The sequence below is a fragment of the Amblyomma maculatum genome, chromosome 6, assembly GCF_055883805.1.
Source record: "Amblyomma maculatum isolate TAMU_Amacu chromosome 6, ASM5588380v1, whole genome shotgun sequence".
NCBI lineage: Eukaryota > Metazoa > Arthropoda > Arachnida > Ixodida > Ixodidae > Amblyomma > Amblyomma maculatum.
Window position 1 is genome coordinate 100,308,674 of NC_139349.1, and position 20,433 is coordinate 100,329,106.

The window sequence follows — 20,433 nt, forward strand, 5'->3', positions numbered from 1 at the left end:
GGTGAGAAATACCACAGTGAGGCTACTGATTGTTCAAGTTATGATATGTGGTCAAACTTCAAATGCCGTTTTCTCATTTTCATATTTTTGGTTGATCTCTACAGTCTTACGCAGGGTTTTGATAACTTCTTTTTAGTTCACACAAATAACTTTGGTACCATTTTCTTCAGAGAGAAATGAAGTACCCGATGACATTCTTAATATTTTAGTTGAGGCAATGGATAAATGTCAATTTGAGATTAGCTTAATGAGTTCGTGTCAAATAATGCAGCCTTTTACTCTCACCATAATATGTGAGGATGACGTGCCTTTTTGAGAAAAACGAAGGATGTCATCAGGTATGGGAAGACTTTGGCTATCAATCTATGTAATTAAAAGCAACGAAATGCAATGAGAAAGTTCATTAAAGCTGCGTAAGAAATTCACTAATTATGCTCTGGACTTTGTTAGATAACTTTTGATCTAAGACCACCAGCTGAATTATAATTACATTTTTGAAACCAGGAGAGAAAACCCCATCTGTGCGCAAAGTTTCGTGAGATTCTAGCCATAACTAAAAAAGTTAGTTTTAAGACCCTCGTCCCCCCTTAAGACATGCACATGATGCTTTTTTTTAATTTTTTATTTATAGCAATGCTTTGTGCACAGGCGTACAGCAACATCAACATAGTTTCCTAGGCAACAAGATGCTGAAGCAAACATTGACGCGCTGAAAGTCACAGGCATTGTATCTTAAGAAGCTCTGTCTGGTTGTAAGTGCACTCGTGAGAATACAGACCCCTTGGCGCTGTTATGTGAGAGTGCAGGGATCAATAGGTGTGAGACCAAGAGTGGAGAGCGAATAAAGAGCATGGCATATGTGATCTGTCAAGCTTGGCTTGTTTCAAACCCCACTCCCCGTCATATACCCAGTCCTAAGTAGTCTACCGCTTCTCCGTGGCGGCCTTGAAGCCATGCAATGCACTTTCAGTTTGCACTTTGAACATTCCTCTCGTTCACCTCGCGTCACGTTTGGCTCCTTACCACAACTCTTCGTTCATCGCGCTCCTGTAGTGGGGAGCAACAGCTTTTTTCAGTGCATTTGAATAACATACCGTATTTACTCGCATAATGAACCCACCCCCACTTTTGCCACTGAGAATTTAAAAAAAAAAAAAGCGTAAGCCATTAGTGCATCCCTCCATTACAGCGCTGTCACAGTTCATAGTGCAGTTCTTGACAGCACACCAAGATGCTATGCAGCAATAACATCACAGTGTGGTTACCTTCAACCTTGGCTTTAGTGACAGAAGAAGGGGGGGTGGGGGCCAACACTTGACAGGAATGCCGGCGGTGGCTTACTCAGCTTGGACCGGTTGGGCAAGCCTAGTTTTCAGTATGTTCATTTTATAATGCCACAATCGGAGTGGGCGCCATCACTACCACAAAATCATTGGAACGCGTGATACTAATAGCAAACTAAATGCTAAAAAGATGCTAAATACTAAAAGCTGGCGTCATGATAGCGACTAACTGTGTGCTTCATTGGTAGTGGGTGAATGAAAGGATGCACGACTGTTGGAAAAAAAAATAATCTGCAGTAATGTCTTTCCTGTGTAATAAACCCTCCCCCAAAGCTGATGTCAGTTTAAAAAAAAGTGGGTTCATTATGCGGGTAAATAGCTATACTAAGTGGTCATTAATTAGCTGTGTTTTTGAATCTGCCTTATCATGTGATGGCAAATAACTAAGGAAAGGTACTAAGCTATATGTTGTCAAGAAAAGACACTGAACCGTGCACATATGCCCTTAGTACTAAAGCTCACTGAGCACTTTCACGAAGTCTTCAAATGTTAAGCAAAACTTAGCTGATGCTTACTTCCCTTGCTGTTTTCTTTTCCCTGCTATAAGCAACTACACACAGCAGACCTGTTTTATGGTCCCTTTCTTCAGCCATCTGAGAACGCTTACCTGCCTAGTGTAACAAGTGTTGACTTTGGGTTGCGGCTAATAAACTTTGTCAGCTTCTATACAATAACAATTTAAATAAATTTGTTCATTTAACTATCAATGCATGAAGCAATGTAGTATACTGGTGGGAAACTTCATCCTGAGCTCTACGAGGACACCGGCTTCTATCCCATCCCAAGTTTTGAGAGATGAACAAGGCAGCATGGCTACACACACTGTTCCATCTTCGAAAGAATCGTGACAAGACCAAAACAAAGCAGCATGGCTACACACACTGTTCCATCTTCAAAAGAATCGTGACAAGACCAAAGCAAGGCAGAAAGAGCGTCTAAGCAGCTACGACAAAGTCTGGGTAAGTGCCGCATTCGCTGGTGCAGTAGATACCAGAGCTTTCCCGGACAATGACTGATCCATGACCACTGCAAGGTCACTAGTCTGAAAATAAAAGAGACGTGAAAAAAAAAAAGAGAGGAAAGAAACTGAATGCATTTTCGTTATTTATTTTGTAATATGACAACAGTCTGGTGCACAGTGCTATACAGCAAACTCACCTTAAGACACACTCCAAGGGACAATGACAATTGTTGGTCTTATCAGAAGCGGTTCTAAAAATTATCTGCGAGCAGGCAGAGTGTGTCCGAATACCTCTTATATGAGAACAAATGAACGAAAAGACCTTGCAGAAAAAAAAAACTGCAATTCAAATATTTATTGCACTGTTGACGGCTTACTACCCTTTGCGCCAGCAAGGCATCATGCACTCTCGACTGCCACCAAGACTGCTATATTTACTTTTGTGTTGTGAAAATTGGGTGGCTGCCTCAAGAGGAGGCATCAAGCTCAACTTTTCGAGAAATCTTTCAGTGGCCTCACACTGCTAAAAAACTGCGCTAAAGTAGGGCAGGCGAGCAGGCAAGATTCGGGGATAACTTGTACATCCTCTTTAACTTTGGCGAAAACTTGTTATCTTCCAATACGCCAGCAACCTGCACTTCATCTTTCAAATAGTAACTGTCACAGCACATTTCGAGATGTTAAACTTGCAAGCTGTTTCTGTCTTCCAAAGCCAGCCGTCGTGACCTTTAGTCGATGTGTCAACCTTTTCACAAAGCTTGACCCACTTTTTAGGTATGGCACGGTCAGCCATGCAAGTACATCTTAACCAATTACCACGTGGGAAGTGCTCACCTTATGCGCACTTTTTTTTCCACCTGACACTATGGAAAGCTAAACAAACATCCTCACACAGTTTATCTTATGCTAACCTTAACCAAATCCATCTTAATGGGAGCCTACCGCACATAACCTTTTTGCACCCAAAAGCTCATAGCAGTAGTGTAAAGTTTACAACACCTGCAGCTGCGTGTCCTTACGCAGCTTTGCAAGTACAGTGAAATGCTGACTTTCCCTTCACACTCAGTCAGGCTAATAACGGAGGAAATAACCGTTACACACTGGCATCATCTTTCTATGCTTTTTCAAATTGAGCCACCTGTTTAGCGTAAAGAAAAATGAAAGGCACGATAGCACATTAAGGAATGATATGATCGATGATGTGAAAAACTCCTTGCTTACCATGTTGTGGCGTTACTCCACCTTCGCCCGGGCCCTTTGTCTTCCTGGGATTACGGGCTGCAGGATGGTCACCAAAAAAGAAAGTTCCGTCCTGCCAGAAAATAAAAAAAGTGGGTTCACGTGAGGTGTTGCTGTTTCAATTTCAATCTGGAAGCAATTGATGTAACAAATCACATTTTGTTTCTGCCATTATGAACATTTAATAATTTAACCCTAGGATAAGTGCTGCACATGCTCAAGTTAAATTGCTAATGAGTCCGCATATGTGATGCAAGTGGTGAAGCAGTAACACTGGCTATGCTGCTGGAAAACACCGGCAGAATTTTTCCCCTCTATGTACGCAGATATACGGAGCGGAGAAACAAATACACAAATATGTATGGAATTTGCGGACATTCTGTCACTTTTTCAACCACACATACTGATGTCTGATGTGACACATAAATTTGCACTTTATAGGCAAATGCTGCTTCAAGTCAAAATAAAAATAAAAGTAAAAGAAATTAATACAACAAAGAAGCTGTCAATTAGGAGGTGCAACGTATGGCTGATTAGCTCATGCAAAAAAGAAGACCTCTTTTCACCCCGTGAGCTATGGCCTGCAAATAAACACATGCACAGAATCAGCATTACCATGAAAGCTGGAATATATGTAAAAAAAAAAAAAAAAGGGGGGGGGGGGGGTTTAAAAATGGGGAGAGAACTCGAGCTCCACCTTTAAGAGGATGGGGCCTTAAACACTATTGCATAAAATAAAATAATTGAATGGCAGAAGAACCGAAAGACACCCTCGCTTCAAAGCAAACGCGACTGAGCCAGCTGCACAACAACAATAGTAATTTATTTTAATTTGCATCTAACTGCTGCCTGTATGTACAGTACAGTAAAGTCACATTAATTCGGCCTTCAAAGTATTAGAAAAAATGTCTGAGTTAAACAAAAGTCTGAATGATCAAATGAGCCTGAAGAAATTGCCGAAAACCGTTTGCATCGCAGTAATTTCATCTGATCGGCACCCGCATGCTGGCTGTCCGCATCTGAGAAGAAACCCAAGAAGGGACGACGATTTTTCCCTGCTTCATCAAGTTCTTTGCTTTGAGCACACTGTCAGGAACGCATAAGCAATGCTCCGAAACCATAAGTTCTTCGCTAACCTTTTCGCAGTGCGACGCAGTTACAGTGGTGCCCGTTAACAAAACGACCCCGTCGCGTTTTCAGGATATTTCACCACACAGTCCTCAACATTGTGCTGAAGTGCGCAACGCCATGACCAGAGCGCACATTGACCGTACTAGAAGTAGCATGTCAGGGGTATATGCATATGCGTTAGAACAGCGTGACTGACGGCATAAAAAAAAAAAAAAAATATGACGACGTGCCAAGCAGCACCTGTAACAGTGCGCCTGGCCGAGCACGCGCCTGATAGCAGCCATGGGATGGCGTGAAGTTAAGGAAAGTGAAACTACATGACTCAGTATTTGGAATTGAATAAATTCCAATCGTTGTGTCTGCCATAGCGCGCACAAAGTGCACGGTAAACACTGTTTCGTACAAATCCCGTTCTGGGAGGTCTGTTTCAGTGTTTGTTGGTTCCGTGGTGGACAATGTGAATTTGTTAGCACAAGAACGCAACGATCAAAAGAAAAAAAGTGGAAGCAAATAACTAAATCAGTTGTCTTGCTTCTCGGTGGACTGATACAGTACCCCATATAAGACCAATGGACACTGTACAGCTCTTGTGTTAGACACAAGTTACCTGCGATGGCCAAGATTTTAAGGAAAATAGTTCCGATCTTGGCATGTATGTCTGCCAATTCTCAAGGTGCACATCAGCCAGGAACATTAGCCCACTTTTTGAAGTCAAAGCTTCATTACACTATCTCCTGCAGCTGTCATGGACTTTATGACCTTGACAGATGCTGCGCCTTTCCTTTTTTATAAACCAATTTAGTGTGCTTCACTACTCTAGATATAGCAGGTATTTGTGTGATATTAAATTTGCCCCTCAAGTGACCTTGACCTATTTAAGTGTGGGTGTCCACGATTTTCTGTTCACCCAAATGTATACTGCATCTACCTTTCTTCAGAACCTAACCTTAAGGGCACCCCTGGGTTGTGCGATGTCACCTTGATCAACCTTGAAGGTCAAAGACAGATACTGCGCCTTTCCTTTCTTATAAACCAATGAGCAATACACAAGAAAAAAAATATGAAAACATGACCTTGACCTGGTTAGGCATAGGTGTCCACAATTCCATGGCATCCACTCAAAAGTATAAAGCTCCCTCCTTTCCCCAAAACCTATTTTAAATAAAAATTATGAAAAAAAAAAAAAACACTGATTGAAAAGCAAGCGGTGCTAAAAAGGCTATTGCTGCAACACACACAGCTTTCACTCTATCACTAGGTTCAAGCCATGCTTAAACCCCCCCAAGTTTTCTATATTAGGGGTGAAGAATTCCAAGAAAGGTTTCCTTTCTTGTTGCGACAGGTACAAAGGTTGAAGTAAAGGGAGGTTCCCATTATCGGAACAGGAAAGAAATGGGGTGCATTGTGTATACAGTGCAGTCCACTTACAATGATATTGACAAAACCTGAAAATCCGATCGTTACAACCGATTATCGTTATATCTTAACTGGTGAAAAAAAAAAATAAGAAAAAAAAAAAAAAACGTATTTTTTCATGCATGTAGGCTTGCCTACTACTAGCGATGAGTAAATCGGGTTGAACAACGCTAATCATCGTACAGAGCACTGAACACTTTATTACAGTATACATCAATAGCCATAAAATAACTTAAGCATACTTAAAGAAGTCGCAAATTCGCGTTCGCTTGAGCAGCAGCTGAAGCTTGACAATCGTTGTGAGCATCGCTTCCAGTAGCGTGTACGCTGGCGGCAGTCCTTTTTGCGTGCATGAAACCGCTTAGCGGCTGGATGAACAGAAGGACATCCCCAGCCTTGATGATCGTTAAAATCGTAGAGAGCAAATGTCCGTATTTTTTCACGAGGCTTCCAATCTCGAAATCCTGCCAAAAATCTCGATGAATCTGCCGTTTCATTTCGTGAGCTATCGTGCCGTCCGCCAATGTGGTCGCCTCCATGTTCTACGGATGCAGAATCGGTGATGGCGATGACGATACGGCCACAGCAGCACCCTTTGCGCGGCTGCAATAGCGATGATGATAGTGCTCATTTTCTTCCGTTTCCGCCGCATATGTTGAGTTATAGTGCCTAGAATATACTGGCTAGTGTGACGAGCGCCCGCGCTTCCCTATGGGCGAGGATGGCGCTATTTGCAATGAAAGCCAATCGTTAGCGGCAGAGGGCGCTGCTTGTCAAGAGGGTGCCACCTGAGCAGACGACGCAGTTTTCTCTCTTCAGAATACGGCAATCTGTTGGTGTTGTGCGTGCGTGTTAAACTGCTTCTGCGCCTCTTTTGCTTTCACGAAGGTGCAGTAGTTTATTTACGGAGTAGGTGTTTGCTCATGCGAGTCGTTCCGCACTTCTACCTGCTCGGCGACGATTGCATCGGTTTTTTTTTTCCTCGTTTTGTGCGCGCGTTCTGTGCTCGCCTGTATCCCTTCTTTTTTTACTGTGTCGCCAGTGGTGAAGCGCGGTTCCCGATTGTTGTTTCCCCAGTGCCTCTAACTAAACTGCAGAGAAAAATGCCAAAGAGAAAGCGGTGGTGCACAGAGAAGACTTTCTTTTTTGGCAAACGGGGCTACCGCTAGAACAAGGAGCGTACGTATTACTGCGCTATCTGATGCTACGTAAGTACGCATTCTGTACAATGGGAACGAAGCATCGATAGAAATGACTGAAGGTAAACGGCAACTGCTTTTGTTGGCGAGAAACATTTTTAGAGCATGCACTTATATTCACAAGGATGCAAACCTGGGCGAGTCGGTACCGGTGCTCCATGGCAGTGTGTAGCGCAAAGAGTGTACACAGGCGCTACAGACAGCACCTGTGTTGTGTACCTTTTCTGTGTCCCTCGATTGTCATTTTGCGCTACACATATGCAATATGGATGCAGTTATATATTAGGCGCATGTTTCACCGTAAGCGCGGCATTACCAACGAGCTTCATCGCGATTAACCGGCCGCGTCTCGTGCATATTGCGTATCTGAGAAAAAAAAAAAAAACTTCGTCAGCTTCTTCATTCAAAAGATGGTGACTTCGGCAAAACCTTGTGCAATCGCAGGCCGCGATGTACCTTAATTAGCCGCTGTAAGTAAAGGTTCCTCGTTTGTGTTCTGCTGTTTTTTTTTCTTTTTATTCAAATACCTCACGGGCTCCGATTGGAGTAATATGTGAGGGAGGTTACATAACTGGGGTGCGAAACAGAAGCATGTAGATGATGGTTATTTTAACATCGTTATTTTCAAACCGTTAACATTATACCCTCCACACCTGTGCCCAAGACGGCACCAAAAAGGAAGGAAAGAAACATATGTGAGCAGCAACCACCTCGTAAACGCCATAAGCGGGACGCAGGGACTGGACCCGGCGATTCGGGCTCGGAAATCAACGAGGGCTCCTGTTTTCTCGAAGCTGGCTTTCAAGACTGCAACGACTCCTCCGGCTCCAGTGAAGCGGGCATTGTGGGTGAACAGAGTGGCAGCCAGGCTACACTGCAGACACCTAACCACCACGGAGGCCGTCATTCGTTTGAGGACATTCTCATTCCGGTTACATGGATGCGGATACCTTCCGTGGATAACAGCCTAGCTTATGCTTAAGACCCAATAACTTTGAAAAGATGAAGGTTGACCTTGCATTCCAACTTTTTGGAGATGAGGTTATTAAAGGACTTTTTTTGCAATGGCGGCATGTGGAGACTATATACACTCGGGTGCAACCAACAGAAGACTTCGTCACGCTAATCAATCGCCTGATACGAGTAATGACCAGGATAACCAAGCGTGCACTTAAGCCGGGTAGCCCAGACATGCGTTTCTTGGAAGACTTTTTAGGATATCTGGACAAGTGGGAAGAACATGCCAGCATTGCCTTCCACTCGCATTGTCACCTTTGATTAAACATGCTGCCTTCGTTCTATTAAACCGAATCTGTGTTTCGTGACTTGTATTCTTTGAGTTTGAATTCCTCCAAACGCGAAAGCTCTCATCTGCGTTTACCGGGTTAGCGTGTGGCTCACGTATCGATTGAGCTTTCAAGTTCGAGCAATCTGCACAAAGCAATTCGATATTAACATTAGCATGTTAAAACGTTATATCAATCCTAAGCTCCTGAAAGAGCTCTAAAACAAAGTATTAAACGTGAGCCAAAGCAACGCGCAGCTCCCTTTCCAACTCTCAGCAGCGCGGCGCAATGTGCGCGAGAAACCGGCTCGCACCCTCTCGCACCACAGCGCCGCTATGCGGCCGCCGGTGGCTTTCATTGCTCTCCGAGCCATCCCAGCCGGCGCGCTCGACACACTAGCCAGTATATTCTAGGCACTATAGTCGAGTTTCCACGTCATTGTATTCTTAATATTTTATCTTTTATTGAATATTCAGTCAAATTTTCGTGGTAAACACCTATCGGGTGGCGATAAAGCTATCGTTGTATCCGATGTACCGCCGATAATTGATTGTTATATCTGGTTTATTTTAACATGGGGGCAATGGGAAAAATGATAAATCTCGAGAATTTGATCGTTATAAGCGATATATCATGATCGGTATAAGCGATCTGGTATCATTATAAGTGGACTGCACTGTAATGCGTACCATTGACTCAGGGTCCTCAACAATGGTTCGCTGGTGTGCGCCTCGCCTGAAGTCATGGTCGGGTGAAGGATTGCCTGTTCCTTTTCCCCAGGGGTCGTAGGGCTGCAAGCGCAGAGAGGGGCATCAGTGTTTAAAGTAAAACAGCACCGTAAAGATAACATGTTTTGTTCCTAGCATTATGAACATTTAATAATTTAAACATCCATCTTACAGGTGCTGCACACCTCGAGTAAAATCGCTAACGAGTCAGTACATTTGGTTCAAGCAGTGAAGCTAATTTGGTGCAGCAGTGAAGCTTATTTGGTGCAGCAGTGACATCGGCTATGTAGCGGGAGAACACTGGTAGAAGTCTTTCTTCTGCATACGCAGATATACGGGCTGGACAAACACGGAAATTTGTGCGGAACGCGTGTACATTTGGTCACTTTTTTTTACCACACATGCCAGCGTGTGGCATGCAACATTATCATTTTACCCATGCAGGAATATATGCTTCAAGTCAAAACAAGAAAGCAAAGTTCATTGATTAGGGCGGTGTAATGTACGGTTGATAAGCTGAGGCAAGGAAGCGGAAGTGTTTCTACCTTTCGCTACAATCTCCACAAATATGAGGGGGGATCTAAAACTAACTGAATTTTTCTGATAAGAAGCATGGTCTTTATTTTTTTTATTGAATACAACTTTAAGCACCCTCAAAGACCTCTTTCAGCAGTGCCGCATTGTTCACACAGCTACCTCGGCTTATAACCCCAAAACAAATGGCATGACTGAACGTTTTAACCGAACCTTGAGTGATATGTTGACCATGTATGCCGTGTCCGATCACTCAAACTGGGACCGACTTCTCCCGTTCGTGACGTGCGCTGACAATACTGCCACACAAAGTACCGTATTTACTCAATTCCAACGTGCACCTTTTTTCCGGGAAAATAAGTCTTAAAATCGGATGTGCGTTAGATTCGTGTACAAACCGAAACTGCCCCATAGCCGCCCATCGTCATCGCCATTATACGATGTGGGAGCTCACGTATTGCTGGCAACCACGGGAGAATGTTTGCTGGTCGTTTTCTGCGTCGCAAGAGCCATTTGCAACCGGTGTGGTGCCTCTCACTTGTCATTCCTCTCAGCGAGCGTGGCACAAAAGAAATTACGGTACGAACCACCTCGCCTCGCTTTTGCTACGTTTACGGCGCGAGTTTGGAAACGCTGACCAAACTCCTGTCTATTTTAATATGCCCGCCAATACCACAGTGGAGCCGACTTGGGCGAAACAAGTTCGAGTGCTTACGTCCGGCAACGAGAAGACCCGGGTAACCGCAATGGTGGCCTGCGCTGCAGATTGTAGAAAGTTGGCTCTTTTTATTTCCAAGCGCAAGACACTCCCCAAGTCTGCGAACTTTCCACGAGGCATTATAGTGCGTGCCAACGATAAAGGTTAGATGTACACAGATCTCGTCATCAACTGGATTGACCGTGTGTGGCGCATGAGGCCAGGTGCTAGCTTGGGGCTCCGCTACATGCTTGTTTTGGACACCTTCAAGTGCCACTTAGACCAGCGTGTCAAAGGCAAGCTTGCAGCTTGCCAGACGGACCTTGTGGTGATACAGGATGGGATGACTTCCCAGAGGCAGCCACTAGATGTATGCATCAACAAGCCCGTGAAAGACTGCATTCGGGCACTGTACAGTCATTGACTAACGAATGGCTGCCACACTTTCCCAGCCAGCAATAGGCTGAAGCGTGCCTCAATCGAGGAAATGGTAGGAGGGATTTCATCAGTTATAGTTGTGAAAGCATTCAAGAAATGCGGAATTTTTAATGCCATGAACGGCACTGAAGACGAGATGTTGTGGTCGGAGAGTGAGAAGGAGATGTCCGAGAGTGAGAGTGAATAAGTTTGGGTGAATGAATTGCCAGTTCCCACCTGAAAATATAGAAATGATTACATAATTTTTTTTAGTTCACGGAAATGATATTCACGTTAGAAGCGGGGCTTGCAGTTCGGTCCCCGAAGTTGGGCACGCGTTAGAATCGGAGTTCGCAATTTGTTAATTTTTTTTTTTTTTGCCGTAAATCGGGTGCGCGTTGGAATTGGGTAAATACCGTATGACCGGCTTCTCCTCCTTTTTCTTTCTCTACGGCCGTGAGCCCACCTCTACTATGGACATAATCCTCCCTTATTGCCCCAATACCTCCGAATCGACCACACTAGCCCAAGCAGCCGCATATGCAGAAGAATGTCGCCAGCTTGCCCGGTTATTCACAACTCGAAACTAAAGTCACCACAAGTCCCTTCGCACATTGGCATGTCCAGCTGCATCCTATAGCATAGACTCCCTCGTGTGGCTTTGGGTTCCTAGTATCGCCTCTGACCTCTCTCCCAAACTCGCTTCCAGATACCATGGTCCGTATCGTGTTTATTTGCCAGACCTCTCCAGTGAACTACATTATCGAACCGCTTGCGCCTGCACAAGATATGCACCACCACGGGCATAAAACAGTGCACGCTGACCACTTCAAGCCGTGTTACGACCCGCCTGTTGTGTCACGCCGTGAGTCGGCAGGATGCCTTCTTTTAATCCCAGGTGTAATTGTAGTGTAGCGCCAACGCATGGTGACTTTGTATAAGTTGTAGAAAAAGAAGAACTTAGGTAAAAAAGTGTGTGGTGTGACAAAAACGACATACAAAAGAAAAGGATGCAAGAGACTGGCTTGCTAACTGAGGGCTTGTCCTGAACGCCGACCTGGAATAGAACTTAGTCTTACAGTACTATTATTGCTTCTACACAATTCACTGTCCTCGAGAGTAAGCACTAGTTTGTGACAGGAATTTACATCCATAGCAGCGATCTGTGGTCTAGATCTGAGACTGGAATACAGTTACTAAAAAAAAAACAAAAAAGTAATAACGTTTTGCTTCTGAAGTACTCCCAAGATCTGAAATCACCGCAACGTGCACTGTACAGCTTTCATGTTAAGCACACGGTTATCTGCAACAACTATAAAAAAAGAACGTTTTAATGTTGCTGCATGTGTCCACTGTGAAAGCGAATGCCAACCTAATATGTTATCCTGCTTTTCTACATTTTGTGGTAAGGAATCTCAGGTAAGAATTATTCTATTTACAGTAGCATTGCAAAGCTTCAAGAGAAGACAGTATCTTATTATCAGCACAGCAGGGGTGGAGATGGGGAGTGTCGGCTATACCATTGATTCGGGGTCGTCCACGGTGGTATGCTGGTGTGAGCCCCTTCTGAAGTCCTCGTCTGGCAAATGGTTGCCCGTTCCTTTTCCCCAGGGGCTGTAGGGCTGTGAGAGCAGAAAGTCATATCAGTCTCTTGAGGTGAACAGCAGCTTAGAAATCACCAGACCAGTTTATGCATGAAAGCGATTGTATGCAAGGCGTCCGAAGCCAACAGCCATTATAAACTCGTTTTTGAAGTGGATGATTACAGGGGACGGTTTAGTATGTGAAGCGAATATACAGTTCGTTTGGTCGGAAAGCCATTGCCATACTCCAGTTTTGGTTAGGGTGTTAGAAGTGTTCAGAACGTGGCATGAAAAATGAGCGCCTGTAGTTCGCAGAGCTAGCAGAGGGGCTAGGTGATGGATAGGAAATGTGATCAGTGATTGGCGGTTATTGCTAAAACCACAACTGATTGATTATCGATAATTAAAAATAATAAATAATTAGAAAAGAACAAAAAAAATTAAAACACTTATAGCAAAACTAAAAGGTTTTGTCATTGTGCCGTAGTCTATCATAGCTAAAAAATTGAAAGCGGCAAGTGGTTTTCACATTGTAGTCTCTCATAACCAAGCAATTAAAAGTGATTAGTCATTTTGCATTAGTCTGCCGAACTGTAAGTTCCGAGTCTTGCATCGTTTGTTGTAGCTAAAAAGTAAACAAAGCAAACAAAAACATGCTATTTTAAGGTGAAGCTGGACAGTCCTCCAAATTTTTTTTCACATAAAGGCGGAATATAAAGTGAATGAAAGAAGAATTAGGATCCCTTTGCAAAACGCTTTACCACTAAGGATACGTGAAAACCTTGAGACAAAATGTTGCTGAACACGGCATATAAACAGAATGAAAAATTTCCTAGCAGAAAGTTTTCTTAATCAAGCCGCAAAGCCCAGTCTCATACAACCACCGAGCCAGATAAATTCACCCCAGGGTCATTTCTCGCATTCTTTGGAGCGCCATATCAGGCATTCCTATGATGATCCCCTTCTGGCAGGCTGAAGTGCAGTGTTGTCCAGCATGCAGTTCTCAATATTTGCTGCCCCTCAGGAAACTTCATGACTCGTCACTCTGACATCTTAAATTACAGTAACACTTGCATATAAAGCAAACTTCCAAATAGAGAATTTCTCGATATTAGCGAGTTTCTCGATTTCCCAACACACCTTCCATCAAAGCTTGTGTATCTGCGAACTCCATGTACCTAATAGCCAACCTTGATAATACAGAAATCACCAATTCGCCATGCCAACTGTACATTAAGTAGAGCTGTGCTACTTAAAATTTGGCTGACTCATATGAGAGTTGCATGGTGATGAAACACCACTGCCATGTGAAAAAAATTGACACAATGCCTGATGCTTGAGTGTGACCAGCGCTTTCCATGGGAAACCTAGCTATTCAGCAACGCATCCATTTGTAATGCCACTTGGCGCGACGCCATACAACAGTTCACATTCTAATCTCACTTAGCAGCAACAAAAAAACTGGGGGCTGCAAAGAAGGCAACGGACAAGGAGCCCATCACCGCAGCAGAGGTAAGGACAGAAAGAGTGGTGAATACAGGCAATATGAGAAGACAGTTTGCAAGGACTGCAGCTAGATCTAAGCAGACCAAGATACCTTTTTTAACCAGATTTGCACCTCTGCCAGTGCTGTCCACACTCACCTCGGTTTGGTTTGTTTTACGGGGTTTAACGTCCCAAAGCAACTCAGCCTATGAGAGACACCGTAGTGGAGGACTGCAGAAATTTCGACCACTTTGGGTTCTTTAACGGGCACCGACATCGCACAGCACATGGGCGCCTTGCTTTTCGCCTGCATCGAAAAGTGGCTGCCGCGGCCGGAATTCGAGCCCGCATCCTTGGGCACAGTTGTCGAGCGCCCTAACGGCTGCACGACCATGGCACGGCACAGCTACCTTGGAAAAGGAGCAAACATTGTTGCGCCAGTACAGGAGCGGAGTGTCTGCTTTGACCAGTTTAGTTGCGGCTGCAATGAGTCGCACGGCTAACTTGGCAGCACCTGAAGATACGTCAAGGAGCTACAATGGTTCGCTTGGCAAACTTGACAATGGGCCAGGCCAGTAGCGGAGTATGATGCGTTTCGGAAAAATTCCTCGCTTTCACACGCCAGCTAAAGCTCAAGCATTCATATTACTCAGTTGCTCACTTATAACCACACTGCGTTTATGAGCTTCTCTTTCTTTTTTACTGTCAAACATGTGGAAACCAAGACCGACTGAAATACAGACCTGCACAGAAAACAGGGTCCCATGGGACTGCGTGCGCCAACTTTCGTTACCTTTCTTGTCGTTGAGGACGCCCGGTTGACCTGTTCCCCTGCCATTATATTATCATCATCATTAAATCACAAAATTTTTTAATCAAACTGTAAATACATTCTAAGAAACAATGATCTTTGTCCGAGTTATACTTTAAAAAATTTTGCCTTTTTGTATTTTAACGGAAAGTTTGTTTATTGCGAGAATGCTTTTCTCTCGCCAGAGGACATACCGCGATTCTGTTTTGTGCGACGGCACTGCAGTTACCCGCTGCGCATGTACAGAAGAGGTGCTTGTGCATTACAGCGTGGACAGATAATTATACTATAACGATGAAGAAAAATGACAGAACTAATAGGCCCTTCTTATCAACAGGTTTACAGTAGCGCCAAGCTGCCGGTAGTGCTCTTTCCCTAGCGGCAAAGGCTATGACGCTGGAGGAGTGCTATCTGTGCAGGTCTTTATTTCAGTCGGTCTTGGTGGAAACAAGCAGGTCCTTCTGACTCCTCCCCTCCACTTTCTCCCCATCCCACACATAGGGGGCATTGTGATTTCGTCGTGATGGTATAGAATGTGATAGTATCCGTCCGGAAGTCAATGCAGGTGCAGTCACTCTTCCTGAGGCCCTGGAGTTTAGAGATACCAGTGGCCAGGTGAATGAACCTGTGGTGGAAGCTAGCACAAAACGATTGGAAGATTGGTGGCTTAAAAGCAGAAAAGTAACATAATGTCAGTAATGTAGAAACAAAAATTCAATAAATAAAATGATGGTATAGTTGACTGATCTAAAACAATAATTAAGGTATAGGGGAAAAAAAAAACGAGCATGATAGCATCTGCTACCACCCCGTTTCTAAGGGGACGCTTCTAGATTCCATCCATTCCATCTATCCATCCAGCAATCCGCGGTGGAGGTTGAGGCGGCTGCTTCCGCACTTGCATTATCAATGCAATCGTGGATTCATGTAATGGGGATTTACTGTGCACGCTTGCCTGGCTATTTCAACACTCATTTTTCATTTTGTCTTCTGCTCTACTAAGCCCTTTTGAGTTTTCACGCAAAACCGCAACGCTATATCCAGGTTTAAGTCTGAGTGAATAACTAAACTATCCTCTTGGCACTGAAGAAAACATCGTTTTTTGCAGGTGCACAAAAGCAACGTACACAGGGCATCTTCGCTGCCACTAAGCGTGTGCTTTCGATGAAGCATAAGATCTTGCATCAATTATAAGCTTCATAAAGAGAAAGGTTGACACCCCATTTATTGAAGCCCGGCCTACGTAAAGGTGCCCAATGTCAAATTGGACATGCATTGTGCCCCACTCGCATTGCAAAAAATGCTATAATTGCTCCAAACATTACCCCACAACGTGTTGTTTATGTTCTTGCATACCTTGCAAAGAATGATTGCCCTTATATGTAAGGTACTGCAATACAGAAAAATAAATTAGGAGTACTGAAAGAGGACTTCATTCACTTGAGAGACAGTTATAATCCCAATGGCCGATGGTACGCAAGTGCAGACCAGAATCAATCCTGCAAAGTTTTAACAACCGAGACAACCTGCGCGATTAAACACTGCGCATACTTTAAATTCAAAATAAAAGCCACAGCGTGCGAAGCCTTCCAGAAGAAGACTTCCACGGACCATTGATAGCAAGCACTGCCAACAGTTTTCTCGAGGAACTTTTGCGACATTTAGGTGCTTTTACTTTATTAATACAGTTATCGCAGGATACTACCATTGCATTCAATAGGGTGTATTCTTTGGAAACAAGTGATATTCTAGTGCCATTGTCTCAAGATGAGAGTCACAAGCTCGCAAAAGCACTGGAGTGTAAAAAGAGAATATGCCAAACCTCAAATTCTACATTGGCAGCAGGTGGAGGGTCCTGCTGACTGCCAGGCGCAGTAGCCATCGTAGAGTCTGCGTAAAAACAGTAACCAGTGAGCACCAAAAGCATAAAGAAAATTTCCTCATGCTATGCTTTATATTTTTGGTCATTAATACTGCTATTAGATATACTGTCACACCAATAAAATTGATAATAATAATTGGTTCATAGCAAGGGAAAGGCGCAGTATCTGTCACACTTGCTCTGTGGACACCTGAGCCGCGCCGTAAGGGAATGGAAGAATGTGGGAGAGAAGAGAGAAAAGGGAGCCGTAGTGGAGGGCTACGGAGTAATATCGACCACACGGGGATCTTTAACTGCGCTGACATCGCACAGCACACGGACTTTCGCAAATATCAGATTTTGATGTTATTTGCCACAAAACGCAAATCCGACATAAACTCCCTTCGTGCAAAGTTTGTAACTGTAAACACGTTCTACATCCTTATATACTAGTTTGTAAAGCAATCAGGACGGCGATGGTGCCGTTTCACTATCACAGTACGAAGGAAAGTGTGAATATCCCGTGTGTGAAACAAGATTTTATTAACAGACTTGTCAGTGCAGGCCAGCGTAAAAGGTTAGGTGTGTAGCTGAGTAACTAAAGATTAGCCTTCTCGCAATCCTGGTACTACAAGCATGAAGTCAAACAATGAATAAAATGATAAGCAATTTAGCAAACTTAAGAAAAATCAAATTACAGCCTGTGTTCCGGGTTTGCATCATTTTCAAAATGCCATGTTTTCCCCTCGTATGGTTGGTGGAAACACTGGAATGAGATGTGGCAGCTTGGATGCAGCGAAAAGTGCTGAAGAAACCAGACGGTGACGCCATTCACATGGCATAACAGTGCAAGCTTTCATCACAGATGTTCAAAGACCTCAATGATGGAAAATAGCCAACCTGGCAACAAGCTCTTAAGCGGAGACTTTCACTCCAAAGTGATCTCGTTGGCGTTGCTACATTTTTTAGCTATATATTGGGCAAAGGCTATCGCTTTTCCTTATCTTTATTATAACCAACTTGATAATGACAATTTTGTACTGTTTTACTGCGAAAGCAATACTACTCTAGGTTTCCAGCCTTCAGCGTAGTGTGGCTGGTCGCCACGTCTTACCTACGAGACAGTGTGATGTCACACCCCACGTGACACTAGGGCAAAAGCTGAGCTACCAACTCAAGCGGTCGGCAGGAGCTGCCAACTTGGGTCTCGTTTCACATGGGACGGTTATGTCAGAATCAGCCTTCTAGGATCCTGGCATTCACGTTACCCCTATAGGTCACTATGGCACGTTCATACGGCTTGGTTAAAGCGGGGCTTTATATGTGGGCTGAGGAAGAATAAAGAAGAATGCTCGGTCACCCGCATGCAGCTAATGCTTTCGCTCAATATTTGGTTCAGCAGCGTCGAACGCTGGTAATTTTTTTTTTTTACTTCGTTGAATGATTCCATGACTGCTAAGCCTAATAAGAACCACTTGTTTGTAGCAAAAAATAGCCCCTATACCGAAAACCAGACGACGTCACTATGAACGAAGAATCATTGTTTCTGTGGTGGAGAATGTTGAATTATGCAACATACAGCTTAATGTCCTGCAACACGTTGGCGTTTCCTCTATGCAAGCTTGCATTCCCTACTCTAGAACACACTAACAATTAGCTGTCAAAGCATCCCACAACATGATCACGTGCTGTGTCTGGCAGCATGACGTGCTTGCTCATCATGTGGATGGCCAGTCACCAGCGAAGCATCATCAAAGATTATACTGGGCATGTCAGAGGTAATTTTTTGGCCTCACTTAAGGTCCTTGATAGCCATGGTGTTAGTTTTCAAGTGAACGTGTGCATGAGTTGCGCTTCATGCCAGGCAAAGCACTGAAACTTTAGTCAGTCAAATCTTGCAGCGCATGAATAAAGAAAAATACAGCTCAAGCCTTTATTTCTTTATTGCCGGTAAAATAAACGCATCAACAGCAGTAACTCTCGCTTCTTGCAGCGCCTGCATAAACAGAATGCAGAACGTAAATTAACGTCTGCACCAGCAGCAGCTTAGGCTTAACGGCGTTGTAGGTAGCAAGTCGTCATGCCGACTTGCTGGTTCAGCAAAGCAGCAATTGTTCTCAGCGTAGCAGTGTTGAGCGAATAAGCTAGCTTTTTGTTGTTTAACATTGGTGGCCGTAGCGGTCACCTTCTATCACTGCACAGCCATGTGTTATCAGCAAAGAACAGTAGGAGTAAGAGTGCACCGTGGTGCTGCTGGGCATTTCGTTGCTGGAAATCAAATGTAGTCACAACCTGCCCATACTCATAGCCACAACCAAACTGACATCTGCTTGCAGCATTTGCGTCAACCATGTGAGTGTGAAAACATTTCTCAAAGCTACGCAAACTCGGATCGGAATACGGGCCTAAGAGGACTAGCATATTAAGCCACAGTTTTGCTTGGTTTAGCAATTATTCAGCTTGTTTTCCTGGTTAAGACAAGGGTTTGCACAGACTCTGCTTAACTCTTCATTTCCTCATTCTGAATGTCTCTGCAGTTAGTTCATCCTTTTCCAGAGCCTCCTTTTTTTAGCCACATATTCAAGGTCACTTGTCTCATGGTGCAGTTTGCCTTTCTCACTGATGATATTCATTTTGTCCAGCCAAGCGTTCTGCCCTCGACAACCGTGGCGCCGCAACGTCGATAGCTACACGTCACGATGAGCAAGACAACACCTTGGCTAGCTTCCCTTAGTTTGGCAGAAGAATGCCAACATCATTCAGAAATGGCCAAGGCGGAACCTATGCTTCTTCAACACAGACGCAAGTGGTTTGTGTAAGAATATCTGCTTCTTCAACAAAGACATGAGTGTAAAAGCTGCGGACAAGAATTGGCGAAATCAATCAGTGTGACCCTTACATGCAATAATGTGAAAATTTTATCCGCTGTTGGCATGGGGCTTTGCTTTCAGATGCTTTGCCAGTGCTCCTGCGATCAATACAAAGAATAAACCACTATCGCATGCCCTCGCAAGCCCGAGCGGTATTGCCAGCTATGAAGCTTGTGACAGGAACCGATTCCCAGATTGAGGAGACTTATTTTCTGTGCTCGGTGCTAGTACCGCCCAGAGCAGGCTGCAAGAAATGGTGAACTGGAGTGCAATGGGAAAGGCCTTTGTGTTGCAGAAGCTGTAGTTATTAGGCTGGTAATAATGATGACAATAGGCGATATCCAAAGTACAAGGCTGAATGACAAAAGTGTAAAAGCTTTCTGAGCACAATCAGCTTGCACTTCTTTTGTCATATACAGGGAATGGGCAGTGATGCCGAAAATATTGCACTAATTGCACTAGCAGGGCTCGAAAGAGCAGCTCTCTGTGATCGACATGAGATAAGCGTAAAGATTTTGCACATTAGATCTGCTGCTCTGAAAGGTTTAACGCACTCTGCAGTAAGTTACCAACTGCTTTAGAATTAATTCAATATGGACGAGCCTTCCGTCTCGAGCATCTCAGTTCATGGGTAGAGGACGTAATTTTGTACAAAATATGCAAAAGTATAAAGTTTGTAACATATATTGTTTTCTTCTCGCAACAACACTGATGGCTCGAGCAGCAAAATGACTGGAACCCACTAATCTGCAGAATAGCCTTTCCTGGCGTCCAACAGAGGCAGCTACAATGCATAAATTAATGTGGGGAATTAGGAAACAAACAAAAATATTATTGGCCAGCCTGCATCGCCTAAGGCACAATAGATTTCC

At 44.0% G+C, this 20,433-nt stretch overlaps 1 protein-coding gene across 2 annotated transcripts in view; it reads right to left on the bottom strand.

Annotated features, from left to right (window-relative positions):
- Window positions 1–597: 597 nt before the first annotated feature.
- The window catches only part of LOC146186422 (uncharacterized), an 87,741-nt gene continuing 67,905 nt past the window's right edge, over window positions 598–20,433 (bottom strand). Inside the window, exons 13-17 of one of the 2 annotated variants that reach the window (XM_084607186.1) lie at window positions 16,653–16,720; window positions 12,472–12,573; window positions 9,265–9,366; window positions 3,526–3,616; window positions 598–2,385 (exon numbers count right to left, since the gene is read on the bottom strand). In XM_084607186.1, the coding sequence (XP_084463312.1) occupies window positions 2,381–2,385; window positions 3,526–3,616; window positions 9,265–9,366; window positions 12,472–12,573; window positions 16,653–16,720 (368 nt within the window). In that variant the 3' untranslated portion in view covers window positions 598–2,380. The remainder of the gene's footprint in view (window positions 2,386–3,525; window positions 3,617–9,264; window positions 9,367–12,471; window positions 12,574–16,652; window positions 16,721–20,433) is intronic. The other variant, XM_084607187.1, reaches the window with a different exon arrangement.